Source organism: Ovis aries, chromosome 11, assembly GCF_016772045.2.
Source record: "Ovis aries strain OAR_USU_Benz2616 breed Rambouillet chromosome 11, ARS-UI_Ramb_v3.0, whole genome shotgun sequence".
Lineage (NCBI taxonomy): Eukaryota > Metazoa > Chordata > Mammalia > Artiodactyla > Bovidae > Ovis > Ovis aries.
This window is the reverse complement of record NC_056064.1, coordinates 11,947,836-11,971,489: the sequence shown is the minus strand read 5'-3', so window position 1 is coordinate 11,971,489 and position 23,654 is coordinate 11,947,836. Positions and strand designations below refer to the sequence as shown.

General features: G+C 39.8%; 1 protein-coding gene across 24 annotated transcripts in view; it reads left to right on the top strand.

The window, feature by feature from the left end:
- BCAS3 (BCAS3 microtubule associated cell migration factor) overlaps positions 1-23,654 on the top strand; it is a 607,379-nt gene that overhangs the window by 35,859 nt on the left and 547,866 nt on the right. For all 24 annotated transcript variants that reach the window (XM_042255345.2, XM_042255347.2, XM_042255339.2 and 21 more), the window contains exon 5: positions 10,158-10,264. In XM_042255345.2, coding sequence (XP_042111279.1) covers positions 10,158-10,264 — 107 coding nt within the window. The remainder of the gene's footprint in view (positions 1-10,157; positions 10,265-23,654) is intronic.

The window sequence follows — 23,654 nt, the reverse complement described above, 5'->3', positions numbered from 1 at the left end:
TTGGTTATAGCTGCTGAATAATCTTAACAAGATGTTCTTAAAGAACATATATTGGATTCAACAACTTGGAGGTTACGGATGACCATAGTAAAAGTCACCTGGGAGGAGCGTTGGGGCAGAAACACGTTCTGGAATAGGTTGGGGTGAATGAGAGATGAGAAACAGATGGCAGTTATAAACAAAGAGTTCAGCTCCTAGGAAGGGGAAATAGTGAAGTCAAATAAAGGGACAGGGATATTCCTGGTTTATGATTTAAAAAAACCCTTATTTAGGGACTTGCCTGGTGGTCCCTGGTGGGTTAAGATTCCAGGGTTCCTTTGCAGGGGTTGTAAGTTTGATCCCTATTCAGGGAACTAAGATTTGCACATGCTGCCTGGAGCAGCCAAAAATATAAAAACAAACCCACCTTATTTATTGTGCAAACATATCATGATAAATAGCACAAAAGTATGGATCACTGGATTTTTACACATCGTAAATCTGTGGAGCCATAACTAAGGTAGAAAACAGAATATTGCTACCTGATTGCCTAGTGATTCTGAATTTCATATAGAGAATCGTTCCATATATCGGCTTTTGTGTCTGGCTTCTTTTGCTTGTTATGTCTGTGAGGTTCCTCCATATTATGGTATATGATAGTAGGTCGTTTTTTCCTGTGCTGAGTAGTGTTGTATTGTACATTGTATCCGTGTACCCCTGTGCTTGTCCTTTCTCCTCTTCATGGACTTGGGGTTGATTCCAGCTGTAATTACTTGATTGCAGTAATATTGTGGTAAGCATTCTTGTCTCTTGGTGTATCTGTGCTGAGGCTTCTAATGAGTTTATACCTAGAGTGGAACCACTTGGTCAAAGGGCATGGGCTCTTAACCTGAGTGTATATAGTCTGTTTCCCAAGTGGTTATACTGATTTACATTTACTAGCACTAAATAAGCAGCCTCTTCACTCCATATCCTGCCAAGTCTTGGTTTTGTCATTGTGGTTTTAATTAACACTTCCTTGATTACAAATGAGGTTGAGCCACTTTTCATGTTCACTGATGATTGATTTGAATATCCTATTTTTGAAGTGTTTTTCATGTCTCCTGCCTATTTTTCTAATGACCTACCTTTTTCATATTGATTTTTAATTTGTACATGACTTAGCAACTATATGTATGTATGTATGTGAATTAGACAAATCGTTGTGGGGTTATAATTGTCTCTTCTCCCAGGCTCTGGCTTGGCTTTTCACTCTCCTGGTCAGGCTGGCTCATGAGAAACAGAAATTCTCCATTTTAATGTAATAAATTTAATGTAGTAGAATTTGCTGGGTTTTTTTTTTTACTAGTTTTTTATTTTTAAATTTTAATATCTTTAATTCTTACATGCGTTCCCAAACATGAACCCCCCTCCCACCTCCCTCCCCATAACATCTCTCTGGGTCATCCCCATGCACCCGCCCCAAGCATGCTGCAACCTGCGTCAGACATAGACTGGCGATTCAATTCTTACATGATAGTATACATGTTAGAATGTCATTCTCCCAAATCATCCCACCCTCTCCCTCTCCCTCTGAGTCCAAAGGTCCGTTATACACATCTGTGTCTCTTTCCCTGTCTTGCATACAGGGTCGTCATTGCCATCTTCTGGTTTTTTTATACTAGGAGTTTTTTGTGTCCTGTTGTGAAGTATTTTCCCTGTACCATAATCAAGAAAATACATTTCTACAGTGTTCCTCTAGTGTTTTGTTAATTTAGGCTTTGTCATTTATATCTAAAATTAACTGGTATTGATTTATTTGAAACATTTTAAAAGATAGACACTTTAGCATGTTTAAATACTCATTGGGAGTATACAGGACGTGGAAGGAATGGGAGATACAGGAAAAGAAGGGTTAGAAAAAGAGCCCTGAGAAGGTGAGAGAGAATAGGATCCAAAGCAGAGTGATTTACTTTATTTTTGTTTGTTTAGAGAAGTTCTATTCATCCTTCAAAACTGTAGGTCATTGAGGCTCTATGGAGTCTCTCTTGGTACTCTGGCTTTATCATTTCTCCAAGATGTTAGTCATCTCTGCCCTAGCACCTACATTTATTGTTGTCTTTTTCATGCTGTTTTAGAATCATCAGCTTATACATCTGTCTCCCTTGTCAGACTGGAGGTTTCTCACTTTAAAAATTACTGGAGTATAACTGCTTTGCAGTGTTGCATTAGTTTCCGCTGTATAACACAGTGAATTAGCTATATGTCTACATGTGTCCCCTCCCTCTTGGACCTCCCGCCCACACCTCCCCTCTCTCCCCCAACCCACCCATCCAGGGCAAAACCCAGCTGAGCTCCCTGTGGTATACTGCACTAGCTGTTTACACATGGTAATGTATTTATGGGCTTCACTTGTGGCTCAGCTGGTAAAGGATCTGCTTGCAATACAGGAGACCTGGGTTCCATCCCGGGGTTGGGAAGATCCCTTGGAGAAGGGCAAGGCTACCCACTCCAGGATTCTGGGCTGGAGAATTCCATGGACTGTATGTGTATAGTCTGTGGGGTCGCAAAGAGTCCTAATCTAATTCATCCCACCCTCCCCTTCCTCCTTGCAGAGTGATTTACTTTAGACAAAAGGAAAGAGAATTGTGTGTCATAGAGTGGAGTGAGAAGAGAGTGAGTGGTACAGATGCATGTAGGTCTTTGGCAACAGAAAGTTTCTAGATTCCTTGTGTGATATATGAGACACATTATCTGCTGAGTAAGGAGAGATTGGGTGGAGTCAGGGCTTGAAGAACAGTTTAAGAAAGTCATTGAGATTGTAGAAGAAGTTTCAGAAAATTGAGTATATTTGTTGTGCAGTTTTGAAGGCTCTGTTGAGGTTTGTGGAGATAATTTATAGTGGTGACAATTATGTCTCATTGTGTGATTTTCTCTGGTGGTACTTGGTTGCCATGGAATATACTAGGGTAGTGGACTGGTTGGACTCAACTAGCATTGAGGTTTTGCTGGTTGGGTGCCATGCAGAGATCCCACACAAAGGGATATGAGAATGTAGATGACCGGCAGAAGTTACTGAGATGCCTGATCAAAGACTGTTAAGGCTGGAGGAGAGTAAATATATAAGAGAGGCCTGAAGAGTAGGGAGAAGGCAGGGTTTCAGTGGATTGGAGGTCTTAATGAAGTCAGAGAGCGAATCACAAAGCAAATAGTTGAGCAAACTTACTGGAAGATAAGGTTGTGATCTGAGAAGAAAAGGCTTGATAAGTGATTTTTGAAGTGTAATAGTTCTGTTCAGTAAGGATAGTGTATAGTACTGATGATAAATGTTTAATATTCACTGATGTGAACTGGAAAAGTTGATTAGAAGAGTACACATAATTCTTTTATTGTGAACTGTATGTCCAGTGCATTCAGATGTGTCAGGATTTACTATCCCCTGTAAGTAAAGGAACATAATTTTTCTTCCATTGCTAAATTTATACATATTAGAATTCTAGATGGTTACACATCATATTTGTATTTAGTTAATTTTGCTAAATATTTTACTTTGATTTGCCTTTATAGGTGGTTGTGTTCTTGATATTAGTATTTCCTGGGTATCTAGTGAGAGTTTGATTTTTATTTTAAACAATTTCTTAATTAGAAAATTTTTTAAATGTAGCATGATTTTATGACAAGAGTAATCATACTGGCACAGTGCTTCTTGTGCCAACTTACACAAGCCCTCTAGCTCTTTGCAGAGACCTTTACTCCATCTTTTTTTGGCCCTACCATGTGGCACGTGGGATCTTAGTTCCCTGACTGGGCATCCAACCCTTGCCCCTTGCATTGAGAGCACAGAATCTTCACCACTGGACCTCCGGGGAAGTTCCCCCGCTGCTCCCCATCTTGCGTCTTACTCTTCCTTATCTGTTGCCTGTTGTTTCTCAGAGTGTCCAGATACAACTTGTGAACCCACACAGCTCATGCTGTCTGCCTCTGCGGGCGCTGCTCCGCTGTCCTTCACCCAGCGCTAGTGTTTCCCCTGGGCACTGCTGTCACTCTGCCAGGCTCTGTAGTCTCCTCTTCATGTGAGATGGAGTGATACTTGGTACTGGTACCCTCCTGACAGTTTGATTTTTAAAACCTACTTGTGCTAACCTACAAGGCTGTGGTCCTAGTGTGATTAGATTGACTAGATTTCTGTGAGTATGGTTTCAGTGCGTCTGCCCTCTGATGACCCCTTGCAACACCTACCATCTTACTTGGGTTTCTCTACCTTGGGCATGGTGTATCTCTTCACGGCTGCTCCAGCAAAGCACAGCCGCTGCTCCTTACCTTGGATGAGGAGGTATCTTCTCCTACCACCGTTCCTGACCTTCAACGTGGGATGGCTCCTCTAGGCCCTCCTGCGCCCCGGCAGCCACCACTTCTTAGGTGTAAGATTGCTCCTCTCGGTCACTGCCCCAGGGCAACCCAAGACGGGTGGGTCATGGTGGAGAGGTCTGACAGAATGTGGTCCACTGGAGAATGGAATGGGAAACCACTTCAGTATTCTTGCCTTGAGAATCCCATGAACAGTATGAAAAGGCAAAATGGTAGGATACTGAAAGAGGTACTCCCCAGGTCAGTAGGTGCTCAATATGCTACTGGAGGTCAGTGGAGAAATAACTCCAGAAAGAATGAAGGGATGGAGCCAAAGCAAAAACAATACCCAGCTGTGGATGTGACTGGTGATAGAAACAAGGTCTGATGCTGTAAAGAGCAGTATTGCATAGGAACCTGGAAAGTCAGGTCCATGAGTCACGGCAAATTGGAAGTGGTCAAACAGGAGATGGCAAGAGTGAATGTCAACATTCTAGGAATCAGCGAACTAAAATGGACTGGAATGGGTGAATTTAACTCAGATGACCATTATATCTACTACTGCAGGCAGGAATCCCTCAGAAGAAATGGAATAGCCATCATGGTCAACAAAAGAGTCCAAAATGCAGTACTTGGATGCAGTCTCAAAAATGACAGAATGATCTTTGTTCGTTTCCAAGGCAAACCATTCAATATCACAGTAATCCAAGCCTATGCCCCAACCTGTAACACTGAAGAAGCTGAAGTTGAATGGTTCTATGAAGACCTACAAGACCTTTTAGAACTAACACCCAAAAAGATGTCCTTTTCATTCTAGGGGACTGGAATGCAAAAGTAGGAAGTCAAGAAACACCTGGAGTAACAGGCAAATTTGGCCTTGGAATGCGGAATGAAGCAGGGCAAAGACTAATAGAGTTTTGCCAAGAAAATGCACTGGTGATAGCAAACACCCTCTTCCAACAACACAAGAGAAGACTCTACACATGGACATCACCAGATGGTCAACACCAAAATCAGATTGATTATATTCTCTGCAGCCAAAGATGGAGAAGCTCTATACAGTCAACAAAAACAAGACCAGGAGCTGACTGTGGCTCAGATCATGAACTCCTTATTACCAAATTCAGACTTAAATTGAAGAAAGCAGGGAAAACTACTATGACTTAAATCAAATCCCTTATGATTATACAGTGGAAGTGAGAAATAGATTTAAGGGCCTAAATCTGATAGATGGAGTGCCTGATGAACTATGGAATGAGGTTCGTGACATTGTACAGGAGACAGGGATCAAGACCATCCCCATGGAAAAGAAATGCAAAAAAGCAAAATGGCTGTCTGGGGAGGCCTTACAAATAGCTGTGAAAAGAAGAGAAGCGAAAAGCAAGGGAGAAAAGGAAAGATATAAGCATCTGAATGCAGAGTTCCAAAGAATAGCAAGAAGAGATAAGAAGGCCTTCTTCAGCGATCAATGCAAAGAAATAGAGGAAAACAACAGAATAGGAAAGACTAGAGATCTCTTCAAGAAAATTAGAGATACCAAGGGAACATTTCATGCAAAGATGGGCTCGATAAAGGGCAGAAATGGTCTGGACCTAACAGAAGCAGAAGATATTAAGAAGAGGTGGCAAGAATACACAGAAGAACTGTACAAAAAAGATCTTCACGACCCAGATAATCACCATGGTGTTTTCATTCATCTAGAGCCAGACATCTTGGAATGTGAAGTCAAGTGGGCCTTAGAAAGCATCACTACGAATAAAGCCAGTGGAGGTGATGGAATTGCAGTAGAGCTCTTTCAAATCCTGAAAGATGATGCTGTGAAAGTGCTGCACTCAGTATACCAGCAAATTTGGAAAACTCAGCAGTGGCCACAGGACTGGAAAAGATCAGTTTTCATTCCAATCCTAAAGAAAGGCAGTGCCAAAGAATGCTCAAACTACTGCACAATTGCACTCATCTCACGTGCTAGTAAAGTAATGCTCAAAATTCTCCAAGCCAGGCTTCAACAATATGTGAACTGTGAACTTCCTGATGTTCAAGCTGGGTTTAGAAAAGGCAGAGGAACCAGAGATCAAATTGCCAACATCCGCTGGATTGTGGAAAAAGCAAGAGAGTTCCAGGAAAACATCTATTTCTGCTTTATTGACTATGCCAAAGCCTTTGACTGTGTGGATCACAAGAAACTGTGGAAAATTCTGAAAGAGATGGGCATACCAGACCACCTGACCTGCCTCTTGAGGAATCTGTATGCAGGTCAGGAAGCAACAGTTAGAACTGGACATGGAACAACAGACTGGTTCCAAATAGGAAAAGGAGTATGTCAAGGCTGTATATTGTCACCCTGCTTATTTAACTTCTGTGCAGAGTCCATCATGAGAAATGCTGGGCTGGAAGAAACACATGCTGGAATCAAGATTGCTGGGAGAGATATCAGTAACTTCAGATATGCTGATGACACCACCCTAACGGCAGAATGTGAAGAAGAACTAAAAAGCCCCTTGATGAAAGTGAAAGAGGAGAGTGAAAAAGTTGACTTAAAGCTCAACATTCAGAAAACGAAGATCATGGCATCTGGTTCCATCACTTCATGGGAAATAGATGGGGAAACAGTGGAAACAGTGTCAGACTTTATTTTGGGGGGCTCCAAAATCACTGCAGATGGTGATTGCAGCCATGAAATTAAAAGACACTTACTCCTTGGAAGAAAAGTTATGACCAAGCTAGATAGCATATTCAAAAGCAGAGACATTACTTTGCCGACTAATGTCGGTTTAGTCAAGGCTATGGTTTTTCCAGTGCTCACGTATGGATGTGAGAGTTGGACTATGAAGAAGGATGAGCGCCGAAGAATTGATGCTTTTGAACTGTGGTGTTGGAGAAGACTCTTGAGAGTCCCTTGGGCTGCAAGGAGATCCAACCAGTCCATCCTAAAGGAGATCAGCCCTGGGATTTCTTTGGAAGGAATGATGCTAAAGCTGAAACTCCAGTACTTTGGCCACCTCATGCGAAGAGTTGACTCATTGGAAAAGACTCTGATGCTTGGAGGGATTGGGGGCAGGAGAAGAAGGGGATGACCGAGGATGGGATGGCTGGATGACATCACTGACTCGATGGACGTGAGTCTGAGTGAACTCCGGGAGTTGGTGATGGACAGGGAGGCCTGGCGTGCTGCGATTCATGGGGTTGCAAAGAGTCGGACACAACTGAGCGACTGAACTGAACTGCACTGTGCTAATTATACTGTTCCCTGGTGGCTCAGTGGTAAAGAATCTGCCTGCTGGTACTGGAGATGCTGGTTCTGTCTCTGATCCAGGAAGATCCCCTGGAGAAGGAAATGGCAGCCCACTCCAGTATTCCTGCCTGGAAAATCCTGTAGACAGAAGATCCTGGCTGGCTACATGATAGCCCAGTTCAGTTCAGTTCAGTTGCTCAGTCGTGTCTGACTCTTTGCGACCCCGTGAATTGCAGCACGCCAGGCCTCCCGTCCATCATCAAATCCCAGAGTTCACTCAAACTCACGTCCACCGAGTCAGTGACGCCATCCAGCCATCTCATCCTCTGTCATCCCCTTCTCCTCTTGCCCCCAACCCCTCCCAGCATCAGAGTCTTTTCCAATGAGTCAACTCTTCGCATGAGGTGGCCAAAGTATTGGAGTCTCAGCTTTAGCATCATTCCTTCCAGAGAACACCCAGGACCGATCTCCTTTGGAATGGACTGGTTGGATCTCCTTGCAGTCCAAGGGACTCTCAAGAGTCTTCTCCAACACCACAGTTCAAAAGCATCAATTCTTCGGTGCTCATCTTTCTTCACACTCCAAGTCCCACATCCATACATGACCCCTGGAAAAACCATAGCCTTGACTAGATGGACCTTTGTTGGCAAAGTAATGTGTCTGCCTTTAAATATGCTATCTAGGTTGGTCATAACTTTCCTTCCAAGGAGTAAGCATGTTTTAATCTCATTGCTGCAATCACCATCTGCAGTGATTTTGGAGCCCCCCAAAATAAAGTCTGACACTGTTTCCACTGTTTCCCCATCTATTTCCCATGAAGTGATGGAACCAGATGCCATGATCTTCGTTTTCTGAATGTTGAGCTTTAAGTCAACTTTTCCACTCTCCTCTTTCACTTTCATCAAGAGGCTTTTTAGTTCTTCTTCAGATTCTGCCGTTAGGGTGGTGTCATCAGCATATCTGAAGTTACTGATATCTCTCCCAGCAATCTTGATTCCAGCATGTGTTTCTTCCAGCCCAGCATTTCTCATGATGGACTCTGCACAGAAGTTAAATAAGCAGGGTGACAATATACAGCCTTGACATACTCCTTTTCCTATTTGGAACCAGTCTGTTGTTCCATGTCCAGTTCTAACTGTTGCTTCCTAACCTGCATATAGGTTTCTCAAGAGGCACGTCAGGTGGTCTGGTATTCCCATCTCTTTCAGAATTTTCCACAGTTTCTTGTGATCCACACAATCAAAGGCTTTGGCATAGTCAATAAAACAGAAATAGATGTTTTCTTGGAACTCTCTTGCTTTTCCACGATCCAGCGGATGTTGGCAATTTGATCTCTGGTTCCTCTGCCTTTTCTAAAACCAGCTTGAATATCTGGAAGTTCATGGTTCATGTATTGTTGAAGCCTGGCTTGCAGAATTTTGAGCATTAACTTTACTAGCGTGGGAGATGAGTGTATTGTGCGGTAGTTTGAGCATTCTTTGCCTTTCTTTGGAATTGGAATGAAAACTGACCTTTTCCAGTCCTGTGGCTCTGCTGAGTTTTCCAAATTTGCCGGCATATTGAGTGCAGCACTTTCACAGCATTATCTTTCAGGATTTGAAATAGCTCTGCTGGAATTCTATCACGTCCACTAGCTTTGTTCGCAGTGATGCTTTCTAAGGCCCACTTGACTTCACATTCCAGGGTGTCTGGTCATAGGTGAGTGATCACACCATCGTGATTATCTTGGTAGTGAAGCTCTTTTTTTGTACAGTTCTTCTGTGCACTCTTGCCACCTCTTCTTAATATCGTCTGCTTCTGTTAGGTCCATACCATTTCTGTCCTTTATCAAGCCCATCTTTCCATGAAATGTTCCCTTGGTATCTCTAATTTTCTTGAAGAGATCTCTAGTCTTTCCCATTCTGTTCTTTTCCTCTATTTCTTTGCATTGATTGCTGAGAAATCCTTTCATATTTCTTCGTACTATTCTTTGGAACTCTGCATTCAGATGCTTTTATCTTTCCTTTTCTCCCTTGCTTTTCGCTTCTCTTCTTTTCACAGCTATTTGTAAGGCCTCCTCAGACAGCCATTTTTCTTTTTGCATTTCTTTTCCATAGGGATGGTCTTGATCCCTGTCTCCTGCACAATGTCATGAGGGGTCACAAAAGAGTCAGAAACGACTTAGCAACGAAACAACGACAAACAAAAAAAAAACTACTAGTTTTGTGATTTCAGCTTTCTTTTCACTTTCCTTTAAATGTTTTCCAAAACTTCTGAATTTTTAAAGAAACTATTTGGTTGGGTCAAATCTTAGTTGTGGCACCCGGGATCTTCATTGCGTCCTGTGGGGCCTTTCATTGCGTCGGACTCTCTACTTGTGGTGCTTGGCCTCAGTAGTTGTGGTGCTTAGGCTTGGTTGCCCCCGTAGCATGTGGGATCTTAGATCCCTGACCAGGGATTGAACCCATGTCCCCTGCATTGCAGGGCAGATTGTTAACCACTGGACCACCAGGGGAGTCCCAAAACTTCTGAACTTTTTATTGCAAAATAATTGAAGCAGTCGTTATGCATTAAAGGAGTGTCGTTTTTGTTGATTGATTGTGTCTTAAATTTCCTCATCTGTTATTTAATTCTAATGCAGATACATCAAGAAATCTGGAATTTCATGAAATTCATAGCACGGGAAATGAGCCGCCTTTGCTGATTATGATTGGCTACAGTGATGGAATGCAGGTCTGGAGCATCCCTGTAAGTATGAAGATGCTGACTCCGTGAAATAGAAAACTTTGCAGCATGCTAGCTGGTGACCATATTTTCTCTAAGGACTCTCCATTTATTTTGCAAGCAGTTGCTCAGAGACTGCTTTGTGTGGAACCGCATAGGAGGCCCAAGGAGTAAAGGGCAAGTGGGAACTGAACCATGCGGTAAATGGTTTGTAAAGTAGGCCAGCGATTGTGGGGATCACTTTACATGGAAGATCTCACGTCTCATCATGGTAACCCTACGAAGTAGGTATTATTGTTCTCTTTTCCTGAAATTTTTACAAAAGAGTAAAGAGGCTAAGCCCTGGAAAAGGAAATGGCAACCTCCTCCGGGGGATCTTGCCTGGAAAATCCCTTCGACAGAGGAGTGTGGCACGCTACAGTCTGTGGAATTGCAGAGTTAGACACGACTTAGTGATTAAACAACAACAAAGAAGCTTATAGAAGGTTTAAAAAAATTAGCGATTATTAAAAAAAACGTTTTGAGTCAGTTAAAACATCCACATGGTACAAAATTCAAGAGGTCTAAGTGGGTAACAAAACTCCCTACCACTGTTTTCCTCAGTTTCCTTTATCTTGAGTAGTTTCTAGTTCCCTAGGATTTCTAGTTTCTTATGTATCCTGATTTTTTTGGCAAATAAGAACATATATATTTCTCCCACCCTGCCCTTCCTTAACAGAAGGGAACATACTATACAACTGTCTGTACTTTGCTAGTTTTTACTTATGAATTAGTATTCTAAGAGCTTCTCTATGAGATATATAGCCACATATAATGCTCTTATTTGGACTTTCCTTAATTTACATAACTTGTTTCCAATTATTGGAAACACTTGAGTGCACCCTCCCCTCGCCTTTTCTGATATTAGAAATGATGTATACATGAGCTTGAACTAAGGTCATTTTGTGTCTGTGTATCAGTTTAGGATAAATCACAGTTTCGATAAATGTTTTAAATTGCCTAGCAGTGTCCCAGTTTCCATCTTCAGTCCTACATGAGCTTCTCTGGGATGACCAGAAGTAAATGTACTAGAAGAGGAAGAGGCTTGGTGGGATCACAGCTCAGTGAAGTGTAGTTGAGAGTACATACTTTGGCTTATACTTAGTTATATTCTGGTGTTTGGCATGGCCTAGATATCATGTCTCTCCTGTAGATTGGGGTGGAAGGCCTAGTTGGCAGGTGGGACATCTATTGTGTAGTTTTTTTTTTTTTCAGTTGGAGACCTGGGGCCAATATTTGTGCCTTTAATAAACGCATTTACTACATTGTTTGAAGCCTATTTTGCATGGGTGGTTCAACTAGAATTTTTTTTCTTCCCTTTTCGGTTTTTTTGAGTTCTTATGGTTACTTCCTAGAAGATTTATAAGCAAATACATATTGCCTCAAATTTAATGAGATGCTAGATGTTCTTGAGTACAGAATTTGGCTTAAGGATTATTGAATAATGAATATATTGATCTTCATAATTCTTAAACATTTTAAGTAAAAATATTATTTATTCTTATATTCTGTAAATCATGTTATAGTTCTCTCTAATCTTAATAGGGGGCTTCCCTAGTGACTCAGTTGGTAAAGAATCTGCCTGTAATGCAGGAGACCCAGGTTTGATCCCTGGGTTGGGAAGATCCCTTGGAGAAGGGAATGGCAACCCACTCCTGTATGCTTGCTTGGAGAAATCCATGGACGGAGGAGCCTGGCAGGCTGTTTAGTCCATGGGGTTGCAAAGAGTCAGGTATGACTGAGCCACTAACACAGACACACACATACATGTACTAATCTTATAATAATGACATATCATATTATTAAATGTTTAGGATTTGAGGCTTTATATTTCTTAAAGATTGGTTTTATTTTGCAGAGATAGAAGAATCCTGTTTGTATGTCATGGATTGAGTGAACTTGTTTTTTTGCGTTTGGGGATGTGAGGTTGACATTTTTTCAAGACTTTGCAATATTGTTTGTAATTGAAGTATCATGCCAAAGGCGTAGACGCAGGACCTGAAATGTAATGGTGTTTTGTTTGTTTGCTTTTTCCTAACAAGAGAAATAATTCTAGATTGTGTTCAGAGGAGAGGATTTTGTAAATGTAATCTTTTCTTATTAATGGAGACTATATTTTGACTAATGGAGACTAAATTTTAGTTTTTAATGATTGAGTGATTGGAGTATAATTGGTTTATAATGCTGTGTTAGTCTCTACTGCACAGCAGAAGGAATCAGCTATATGTGTATAAATGTATATATCTTCTTTCTTGGATTCCCTTCCCATTTTGGTCACCACCATTTTGATTCTTTACTGTTTGTTGACAGAGTTGAAGGCAAAGAGGAAGCTCGAGCTTTAACAGGGTTGGGCCTTGTGGGATTAGGGGTGTTGACCAGATCGAGCACATTCCTTTGGTGGTACTCAGGCTGCCCACTTCGTTTGGTTATAATTAGAGGTATCACTTTTAATAGTTGACTTGTGTCTAGCTCTGAGTAACTTAAAGGTCTTCTGAGTAATTTTAATTACTTCTTTAAAGTAATTCTTATGCCCAGATTGTATTTTGAGAGAACTAAATAATCTTTTCTTTGTGGAATTTTCTTTGACTGTCAGTTGTTACTATTGTAGTAGTATAGCCCCCATGAAGACTGGTTAAAGAATTAAGAGGCAGTTTGGAAAAAATAAGCTCCTTCTGTTGCACTGATGGAGCTCTTACTGTGTTCAGAGAGCTTTGTGTACACATTGTCTCATGAGTTGTATACTGTGAGGGAGAAGTTATCCTATTTTATAGATGGTAAGGTCACACTACTTAAAAGAGGAGGAATTGGAATGCAAACCCAGTTCTGTCTGACTTCATGTTCAAAGCCCACTTTCTAAGGGCTCTGTTTCCTCTCTGCGGTAGCGGAAGATGTGCCATGCAAGTGGTAGGGCAGCTTAGTGTTAGTTTTCAGTGTAAACGGTTATGATGTACCTTCATATGTTCATCCTTTATAGACTAGTGTGAGTTACCCATTACTCTAACTAAACCCTTCTGAAACTTACCATTAGTTAGCCATTCAGTTATCATTTAAGTGTTACCATGTGTAGATGAGGAGCTTATGCTGGTCAGTCTAGACATAAACCTGGTTCTAAGGGACCTTTGAGACCACAAAGCCTATTTGCTTTTGAGTTAAGTGAGGGTGGGCAGAAAGTCAATCCTTGTCTGAATTTCAGCTCAGTTTTTGCTTCAAGTTTGTGCCCAAGGTTGATTTTATATAATTGTCCCACCTCTGAGTCTCAGATTAAGAAAATAAACATCCTGGCTAAACATTAAAAAAAAAAATTCTTTATGAAGTTCATTGTTGTTGTTCATTCACTAAGTCATGTGTGACTCTTTGTGATCACATGGGCTGTAGCAAGCCAGGCTCCTCTGTCCAATGCTGTCTCCCAGAGTTTGCTCAAATTCATGTCCATTGAGTTAGTGATACTTTCTAACCTTCTCTTCCTCTGACACTCTCTTCTCCTTTTGCATTCAGTCTTTCCCAGCATTAGGATCTTTTCCAGGGAGTCAGATCTTTTCCAGTGAATTGGGTCTTTGCATCAGGTGGCCAAAGTATTGGAGCTTCATCTTCAGCAACAGTCCTACCAATGAATATTCAGGGTTGATTTCCTTTAGAATTGACTGTTTTTTTTTATGAAATGCGCAAATGCAGTTGAGGCTTAGATGATATCTCAGAATCTAGCTAAGTAGAGTTAGCTCAAAACTGTGCAGAAGTAGTATCTCTCCTGCCCAGTCCCTGCGACTTTGTGTATGAGATGCCTGCAGGAAAACACCAGTATTCATAGCTTTCCCAAGCTGTCCGGCGCCTTCTGTCAACACATCTGATGTAACATGAGAAAGAATGATTATTTATGTTATTGGTCTGGATAAATAGGTCCCTTTCCTACTCATGCCCAGCAATGTCATTACCTCTTTTTGGTTATGTAAATATCGGTGCTCTTGCTTAAAATTCTTTTTTAAAAAATTTATTTTATTTTCTTTTGGCCATGGTGCGTGGCTTGTGGGATCTTAGTTCCCCAGTCAAGGTTTGAATGTGGCCCTTGGCAGTGAGAGCACAGAGTTCTAACCACTGGGATGCCAGGGAATTTCTTTAAAATTCTTTAAAAAATTAAAAAAAAATTTTTTTTATTTGAAGGATAACTGTTTTACAGAATTGTTATTTTCTGTCAAACATTAACATGAATCAGTCATAGGTATACATATGTTCCCTCCCTCCCATCTTACCCCTCTAGGTGGTTACAGAGCACCTGTTTGAGTTCCCTGAGTCATACAGCAAATTCTGTCTATTTTACATATGGTAATGTAAGTTAATTAAAAAAATCAGCAGTACATGGACTAAAGACCAAACAGATTTATGGGATTTATATGAAAAAAAACAAAACAAAACAAAAAAAACAGTAGTTCTGTACTTTTTCTTGAACTCCCGTAATTCTTTTAGCTCTTGTTATCTTAGTTATTTATTTTATTTATTTCAGTTATTTTAAAATATCTTGCTTGTATTCTATATATATATATATATATATATATATATATTTTTTTTTTTTTTTTCCCAGCCAGTCTTACACATAGATTGACTGGGTACACTGAGATATGAGAACTTAAAAAGTGTTCATTTATTCAACACAAGTCTGTAATAAAGTATGTATTTTGAGCAAAATAGGGTCTTTTCTCTAATGGAGCTAGTAGAAGAACTGGATTTAAATAAAAATAAAGATAAATTGTAATATGAGGAAAAAAGATTATAATAAGGAAGTGGCATGAAAGTAATTAAATTTAGCCACAGTTATGATTGGAACAGCAAATAGTAAAGTCAGAGGTTCTGAGGTGGAAATGTTCTTTATAGTTGGACATTGAGATTTTTAAAGTTTTTTTCTTAAGAATATTGAGAAAAAATCTTTATGATTATGTAATTTAGAGAGATCAATAAAAGGTATACCAAGGCTCTTGGTAGATTTGCCAAATTGCATTCTTATATAGTCATGCCATTTATACTTGCCTCTTTCATTCATTAATTCATTCACTCAGCAAAGATTTATTGATTGTCTTTTGTATGCCAGACCTTGTTCAAGGTGCTGGGAAAACAACAATGAGCTAAACAAAACCATTATTCTTATGGAATATCTATTCTAGGTAGGTGGATTGAAGAGTGGGGAAGATGATATTAAAACATGTACCATGCTTTGATATAGGTAAACACATACCAGGTGTTATAGTGGGGTGGTTGATGTTGTGGGTTGCTGTATGATGTAAGGTAGTCTTGGAAAGCCTCTATCAGTGATTTGCAGAGCAGAAGTGCGGAGGAGTAAGTCTTGTGGGCATTTGAGGAAGGGGCATTTAAAGCCAGTACTCTCTCATATAGGATTCTGTTTCCTATATTTAAAAATAGCAGGGAGTCACTTTGATGGAGCTTGGTGAGCAGGTAAAAAGTGCTGGGTATCTCAGAGGTGGTGCTGGGCTACAGTTTTGCAAGGTAAAACTTACAAAATGAGCTTTGTACCATTGTAAGAACTTCAAAAAGTCTGAATATAGAGCAAAGTTGAACCAGTTTTACGGAAAATATATATACTCACCACCTCGATTATACCATGAAAATGTTTACTGTATTTGCTTAATTTTCTTTCTACCTATAGATCTTATTGGGTGCATTTCAAAGTAAATTGCAAAATCAGCATGGTTTCCCCTAACTACTTTTGCATGGCTTATCATTAAAGTTGAATATTTGATTAGTTTTTAATGTAAAGTTTACCCACAGTTTAATACACAGATCTTAATATGTAAACTTCCTGAGCTTTGATAAGTACATAGCAGCCCAAATGTCTGTCAAGATATAGACCATGATTATCATTCAAGAAATTTCCCTCATGGCTGTTCTCAATTTTTCCTCCATCCCATCTGTGAAACAGCCACTATTGTTATCTTATTTTCCACTGTAGATTAGTTTGCCTGTAGATTAGTTTTGCCTGTTTTAGTTATGGCACTCAGGCTTAGTTGCTCTGCAGCATGTGGAATGTTCCCAGACCAGGAATTAAACCCATGTCCCTTGTATTTGCAGATGGATTCCTATCCACTGCACCGCCATGGAAGTCCTCTCATCCTCTTTTGAAGTGCTTAATATCTTAAACAGATCTTGAAAATGTATTCATTACAGTACCTAAAAGATGAGAGTTGTATGAAACAGTGTATTTGAGGTTCAGTAAGTTAAGATTTATTAGGGAAAACCACTGGACCATTCAGGTGTGACCCCTTACGATTATACAATGGAAGTGACAAATAGATTCAAGGGATTAGATCTGATAGAGTGCCTAAAGAACTATGCACAAAGGTTCGTAACATTGTAGAAGGCAGTGATCAAAACCATCCCCAAGAAGAAGAAATGCAGAAAGGCAGATGGTTGTCTGAGGAGTCCTTAACAGTAGCTGAGAAAAGAAGAGAAGCGAAAGGCAAAGGAGAAAAAGAAAGATATTTCCGTCTGAATTCCAAAGAATAGCAAGGAGAGATAAGAAAACATTCTTAAGTGATCAGTGCAAACAAATAGAGGAAAACAATAGAATGGGAAAGACTAGAGATCTCTTCAGGAAAATTAGATACCAAGGGATCATTTCATGCAAAGATGGGCACAGTAAAGGACAGAAACAGTATGAACCTAACAGAAGCAGAAGATAATAAGAAAAGGTGGCAAGAATACACAGAACTGTACAAAAAAGATCTTCATGACCCAGATAACCACAGTGGTGTGATCACTCACCTAGAACCAGACATCCTGGAATGCGAAGTCAAGTGGGCCTTAGGAAGGATCACTATGAACAAAGCTAGTGGAGGTGATGGAATTCCAGCTGAGCTGTTTCAAATCCTAAAAGATGATGCTGTGAAAGTGCTGCACTCAATATGCCAGCAAATTTGGAAAACTCAACAGTGGCCACAGGACTGGCAAAGGTCAGTTTTCATTCCAATCCCAAAGAAAGGCATTGCCAAAGAAGGCTCAGACTACTGCACAGTTGTACTTGTCTCACATGCTAGTAAAGTAATGCTCAAAATTCTCCAAGCCAGGCTTCAGCAGTGTGTGAACCGAGAATTTCCAGATACGCAAGCTGGATTTAGAAAAAGCAGAAGAACCAGAGATCAAAATGCCAGCATCTGCTGGATCATCTTAAAGCAAGAGAATTCCAGAAAAACATCTATTTCTGCTTTATTGACTATGCCAAAGCCTTTTGACTGTGTGGATCACAAGAAACTGTGGAAAATTCTGAAAGAGGTGGGAATACCAGACCACCTTACCTGCCTCCTGAGAAATCTGTATGCAAGTCAAGAAGCAACAGTTAGGACTGGACATGGAACAGTGGACTGGTTCCAAATTGGGAAAGGAGTACATCAAGGCTATATATTGTCCTCCTGCTTATTTAACTCATGTGCAGAGTATATAATGGGAAATGCTGGACTGAATGAAGCACAAGCTGGAATCAAGATTGTGGGGAGGGATATCAATAACTTCAGATATGCAGGTGATACCATCCTTATGGCTGAAAGTGAAGAGGAACTAACGTGCCTTTTGATGAAAGTGAAAGAGGAGAGTGAAAAAGATGGGTTAAAACTCAGCATTCAGAAAACTAAGATCATGGCACCTTGTCCTAACACTTCATGGCAAATAGATGGGGAACAGTGACAGACTTTATTTTCTTGGGCTCCAAAATCACTGCAGATGGTGACTGCAGCCATGAAATTAAAAGACATTTGCTCTTTGGAAGAAAAGCTATGACCAACCTGGATAGAATATTAAAAAGCAGAGACATTACTTTACCAACAAAAGGCTATCTAGTGAAAGCTATGGTTTTTCCAGTAGTTATGTATGGATGTGAGAGTTGGACCATAAAGAAAGCTAAGTGCTGAAGATTTGATGCTTTTGACCTGTGGTGTTAGAGAAGTCTTTTGAGTCCCTTGGACAGCAAGGAGATCCAACCAGTCCATCCTAAAGGAAATCAGTCCTGAATATTCATTGGAAGGACTGATGCTGATGCTGAAACTCCAGTACTTTGGCCACCTGATGGGAAGAGCTGACACATTGGAAAAAACCCTGATCCTGGGAAAGACTGAAGGCAGCAGGAGAAGGGGACAACAGAGGATGAGACGGTTGGATGACATCACTGACTCGATGGACATGAGTTTGAGCAAGGTCTGAGAGTTGGTGATGGACAGGGAAGCCTGCTGTGCTGCAGTCCACAGGGTCGCAAAGAGTTGGACACGACTGAACAACTGAAGTTAAGATTCGGAGTGTTTTCTTGGATGTGCTGCAAAGAAGCAACACTAGGTGTCGCTAACACATTGAGCTAAGAAAAGTCCAGCTGTTCCCTTAAAAGAAACTATTTTCCCTAAAGCTTTTAGTGTGGCTTTTACACTTTTTGTCTTGCCTTTACATTGAAAACTTCAGAGAAAACCTGCAAGGACATATTTGAGGTGAATACCAATTAGCTTATTATTTGTTAGAAGATGGGTGCCAACTTTGCCATGTTGAGATTGCTAGCTAGGAAACAATTTTTATGGGTTTCATTTGGGAACAATCTAAAGTCAGTGATTTGGGTAACTGGCAAGCAGAGAAAGTTTGAATATGGACCCAAATCAAAAAAATTGCCTTTGTTGAGAGTAGAGCCTTATTTTGTTTGGTTCAGTCTCTTATTACTGGAAAGAGAAGTAATGGATGGCTCTTTAGTCACTTGGCAATGGACGATCTTCGGGTGTCACAGAGTGAATAAAAGCAGAAAAGAAGAATAATGTTTAAATAACTTGTGGAATTCTGCCAGGCTCCTCTGTCCACAGGATTTCCCAGGCAAGAATACTAGAGTGGGTTGCTCTTCCTTCTCCAGGGGATCTTCCCGATCCAGGCATCGAACCCGGGTCTCTTGCATTGCAGGCAGATTCTTTACCATCTGAGCCAGCAGGGAAGCCCTAATAAAAGCAGAAGTGAAGCATAATGTTTAAGTAGCTTGTGGAATTCACTTAGATCAGTAGAGGAAAATATTTTCTGTGGAATATGTTTCCTTAGGTATTACTTTAAACAAGTCTATATCTAAAGTTTAGTCTTTCCAGTGTTTAAATAGTGGCTTTCTGTGACTTTTGTTGACTTGAAAAATGAGTTTGAAATTTATTATTGTAAATCGGAATCTCTCGTTTGAAATATTTTTGATATTTTTCCACTCTAAAATGGAAGATCTTCTTTGGACACAAGCTGACCAGTGAGTGTGCGGGAAGGCAGCTGTTTTTCTTAGGAATTTCACTGAATATGTTAAATACCATCAAGTGCAGAGATCATCAGTGAGCAGACTGAGTTTTTAATGTGTGTATATAACTTTCTGGGCACAACTCAGATTAAGACACAGACCCTTTCCAGCGACTCAGGAGTCCCTCATGCCACCTGCCTGTCACTACTGCCCTCCTTGTTCCTCTAAGTAACCACTATTCTGACTTCTATCACCAGAGATTAGTGTTTTCTATTCTTGAACTTAAAAAAAACAGGGTGTGTGTTGCGGGGTGGTCAGAGATAATCCAGTCTATTCTTTTGTGTCTGGCTTCTTTCTCTCAACAGTGTGACTATGAGATTCTTTCATGTTATTGTATGTAGCAGTGATTTATTCTTAATTTTGCTGTATACTATTTTTAGTGTCCTACTCTTTGCAACCCCATGGAAAGGTATCTCTGTCCAGACAAGAATACTGGAGTGGGTTGCTATTCCCTTCTCCAGGGGATCTTCCTGACCCAAAGATCGAACCTGAATCTCCTGCATTGCAGGCAGACTCTTTACCATCTGAGCCACTGGGGAGGCCTTTCCATTATACAACTGATTAACATTTTTGTTGATTCTGCTTTTTGAATATTATGGATAAAGCTGCTCTGGTGCTCTTGTATGTGTTCCTTGGTGGATATATGCTGCACCCGTTTCTCTGGGATGTAGACCTAGAAGTGGATTTGCTGTGTTGAAGTGAACGTGTACATTTAAAACTTCAGTAGATATTGCCAATCAGTTTTCCGAAGTGGTTTTACCAGTATGTAAACTTTCAGAAAATTTTGTATTAATAGAAGGAACTCCTGTTACTCATTACTCAGATTTACCAGTGAAGGAGATTTTACTTTTTCTTTATCATTCTCTCAATTTTTTCTGTGTGTGCAGGTTTTTTTCTGAACCATTTATCAGTAGGAGAATTTATGCCCTCCTTCCATAAAAAATGCTGTATATATTTCCTGGGAACAAGCACATTATCTTTTATAACCATAGCACTGTAATCAAAACCAGCACCTTTAAATTTGGTACAAATAATAATCCAGTCCATTCTCTGATTTCATCATTTATCTGTTAGTCTTCCTTATAGGTTTCTTTAAATTTTCCCTTTTTTAATGTTGTCTTTTGATGAAGGAAATCCAAATCAGATTTTAAGTGGTTTACTCTATTCTTAATGCTTTTTGTATCCTTGTTTATTCTAAGGCTGTGAAAATATTCTGTTTTCTGCTAGAAGATTGCTATCATCTTTAGATTTATAATCCTTTTGAAATTTTTGGTATATGGTTTGACGCAGGGGTCAAGACTTTTCTGAATTGAAAAAATTTAAAAATGTAATTGATTAGCACCATTTCCTGAACGGACTGACTTCCCAGGTAGCTCAGTGGTAAAGAATTCACCTGCCAATGCAGGAGACTCAGGAGACATGGATTCAGTTCCTGGGTCAGGAAGGTCCCCTGGAGGAGGAAAGGGCAACCCACTGAAGTATTCTTGCTTGGAGAATCCCATGGACAGAGGAGCCTGGTGGGCTACAGTCAGTGAGGTCACAAAGAGTTGGATATGACCGAGCACGCATGAACTCAGCACTCCTGAAAGGACCATTCTTTGCCCACCAAATATGAGTACGTAATTTTGACCATGTCTATGTTTTTGCTTTTATTTTTAGTCTATTTTCAAATTGATTTTTAAAACCTCTGAATTTTGAAAAAAATTATAGACTCATGGGAAATTGTAGACTATTAGAGTCCTGGGTGCATTTCCCTCAGTTTCTCCCAGAGGTGACATATAAATTATAGTACCATATCAAAACCAGGAAATAGATATTTACAGTGATTAAAAAATTTTTTTTTATAGTTTGTCTTTTCCAGTTTTATTTAGATTTAGTTGACCTACTACATTGATCTTTAACACCATGAATTATGGTCATTTTACCTATTTTGAACTTTATGTTGATGGATTCATAGTATATGAACTCAATCAGATTTTCATCTACAGATGCAATGATTAATCTTGAGACTAAGTCCCATTTTTTTTTTTTTTCCAGTTTGCCATATTTGAATATTCTTCACCTTGGCCTGGGGGATTCTTTGCAGCTAGACAGAGTACATTGATCACACGGTTTTCTCTTATGCCTTTGCTTTTAATCTACTTTCTTTCCTTTTAAAAAATTCATTTAAGTAGATTTATTATTGTGTTTATTTATTTATGACCAACAAAGACCTGGTCTTTGTTGCTATGCGGACTTTTTTCTAGTTGCGTCAGGAAGGGTTACTCTAGCTGCTGTGCATGGGCTCAGAAGTTGCGGCCCTGGGGCTCTAGAGAGCAGGCTCAGGATTAGGGATTGAACCTGTGTCTCCTGCATTGGCAGATGGATTCTTTACCACTGAGCCACCAGGGAAGCCCTGTCTTCTTTCTTTATGTATATGTTTCTGGTTTAAAAAGTACTGGTCATCTTGATGTGAACTGTCAGAAGTGATAACAGAATTAACAAATGATTGTTTTAAAAGGCTGATACTTTTTAAAATTAGAAATTAATTTAAATGAATTTTAATATATAACACATCAAAGTATGCAAATACAAGTTATATATATTTGTGACTCATTCTTGCCATTATTGGCATTTTGGACCAGGTGACTCTTTATTATGAGGGGCTGTTCTGTACATTGTAGCATACATAGTCACATCTGTGGCTTCTGTCTACTAAATGCCCAAACCAACTCCCTTAATTATGACAATTAAAAATGTCTCCAGTCATTGCCAAATATCCTCTGGTTGAGAACCACAACTCCAGAGAAAATTTTGGTTGAAACTACTGGCTTAGATACATATAATTTGATGGGAAAAGTTGTTGAGTGTAGTTAAGCATACCAAAGATTTATTGTACATGTATACGTGTACACACACACACACACACTTTAGTGAGAATAATGGGATTGAAATATCTGTATTTTTAAATATTAAAATTAAGTGCTATCCATTATAAGCCTGTTATTTCCCTTAATATTCATTCAGGTTGATCGGTAGTAATCAACTGTGTTCTCATTTTTTTTTTTCAGATGAGAAGGGTGAGATAATAGAAAATAATAGGTTTCTGGGGACTTTCTTATTGGCTGTGCCAGGTGGCATGTGGGATCTGATTCCCTGACAGGGACCAAACCTGTGCCCCACACAGTAGAAGCGTGGTGTCTCAACAACCAGACCACCAGAGAATTCCCTCTGGGGGCTTTAAAAGGGAACTGAAGTAGTATTTCTAGCTTCTAAATTTTGTTCATAATCTATTTAATGTTTGAATTTTGAACATAGGCCTGAAGGAATAAAGTTAAGAGTTTCTGATTTCATAATTTTTGATTCAGTTTTCCTGTGTGTTTCAGTATTTTCTGGAAATCTTGATTTTACATTAGCAGTTGGGAGAATTCTTTGTAAGTGTCTCTAGAACTATGATCAGGTTTTCATGGTCTATATCTCTGGTGCCAGGTACATTGTCTGGTAGGATACGTGTGTGTGTATTTACATATATATTTACATATGTATGTGCACACACACATATATATGTATGCACATGTATATATGAGTATATATGTTAATAAATATGTTTCAAGATTTCAGCCTTTTGCTGGATATTCTAAGTGTGCTAGGGAGTCAGTATCAGAAAGATTCAAAGTCAGTTTTATAATCTTTTGCTGTTTGCTTTCATTCTATTTCCATTCCCAGTCTATCCCCTTTTCCTAAAATCTCTTAAAAAAATTAGTTAGCAGAACCCTCGTTTTTCCCTTCAGCCACACTGGAACTTTAGGTCTATGCCACATGTTGGGATGTATACTGTAGCTAAGGGCTGAGCGCTGCCTCGAGGAGATCGCATTTTACTTGTGCGCTGTGTCACTGCCTAATTGCAGTCTGTGTCAGTGCTTCCCAAATGGGAGTGATTTTGCCCCCAAGGAAACATTCGTCTATGTTTGCAGACATTTTTTATTGTCATCATTAGGAGTTGCTATTGGCATCTAGTGAGTAAAAGCCAGAAATGCTGTACATTGTACCATGTACTGGACAACCTCCCATAACAAAAATTGTTGCGTCCAAAATGTTGGCAGTACT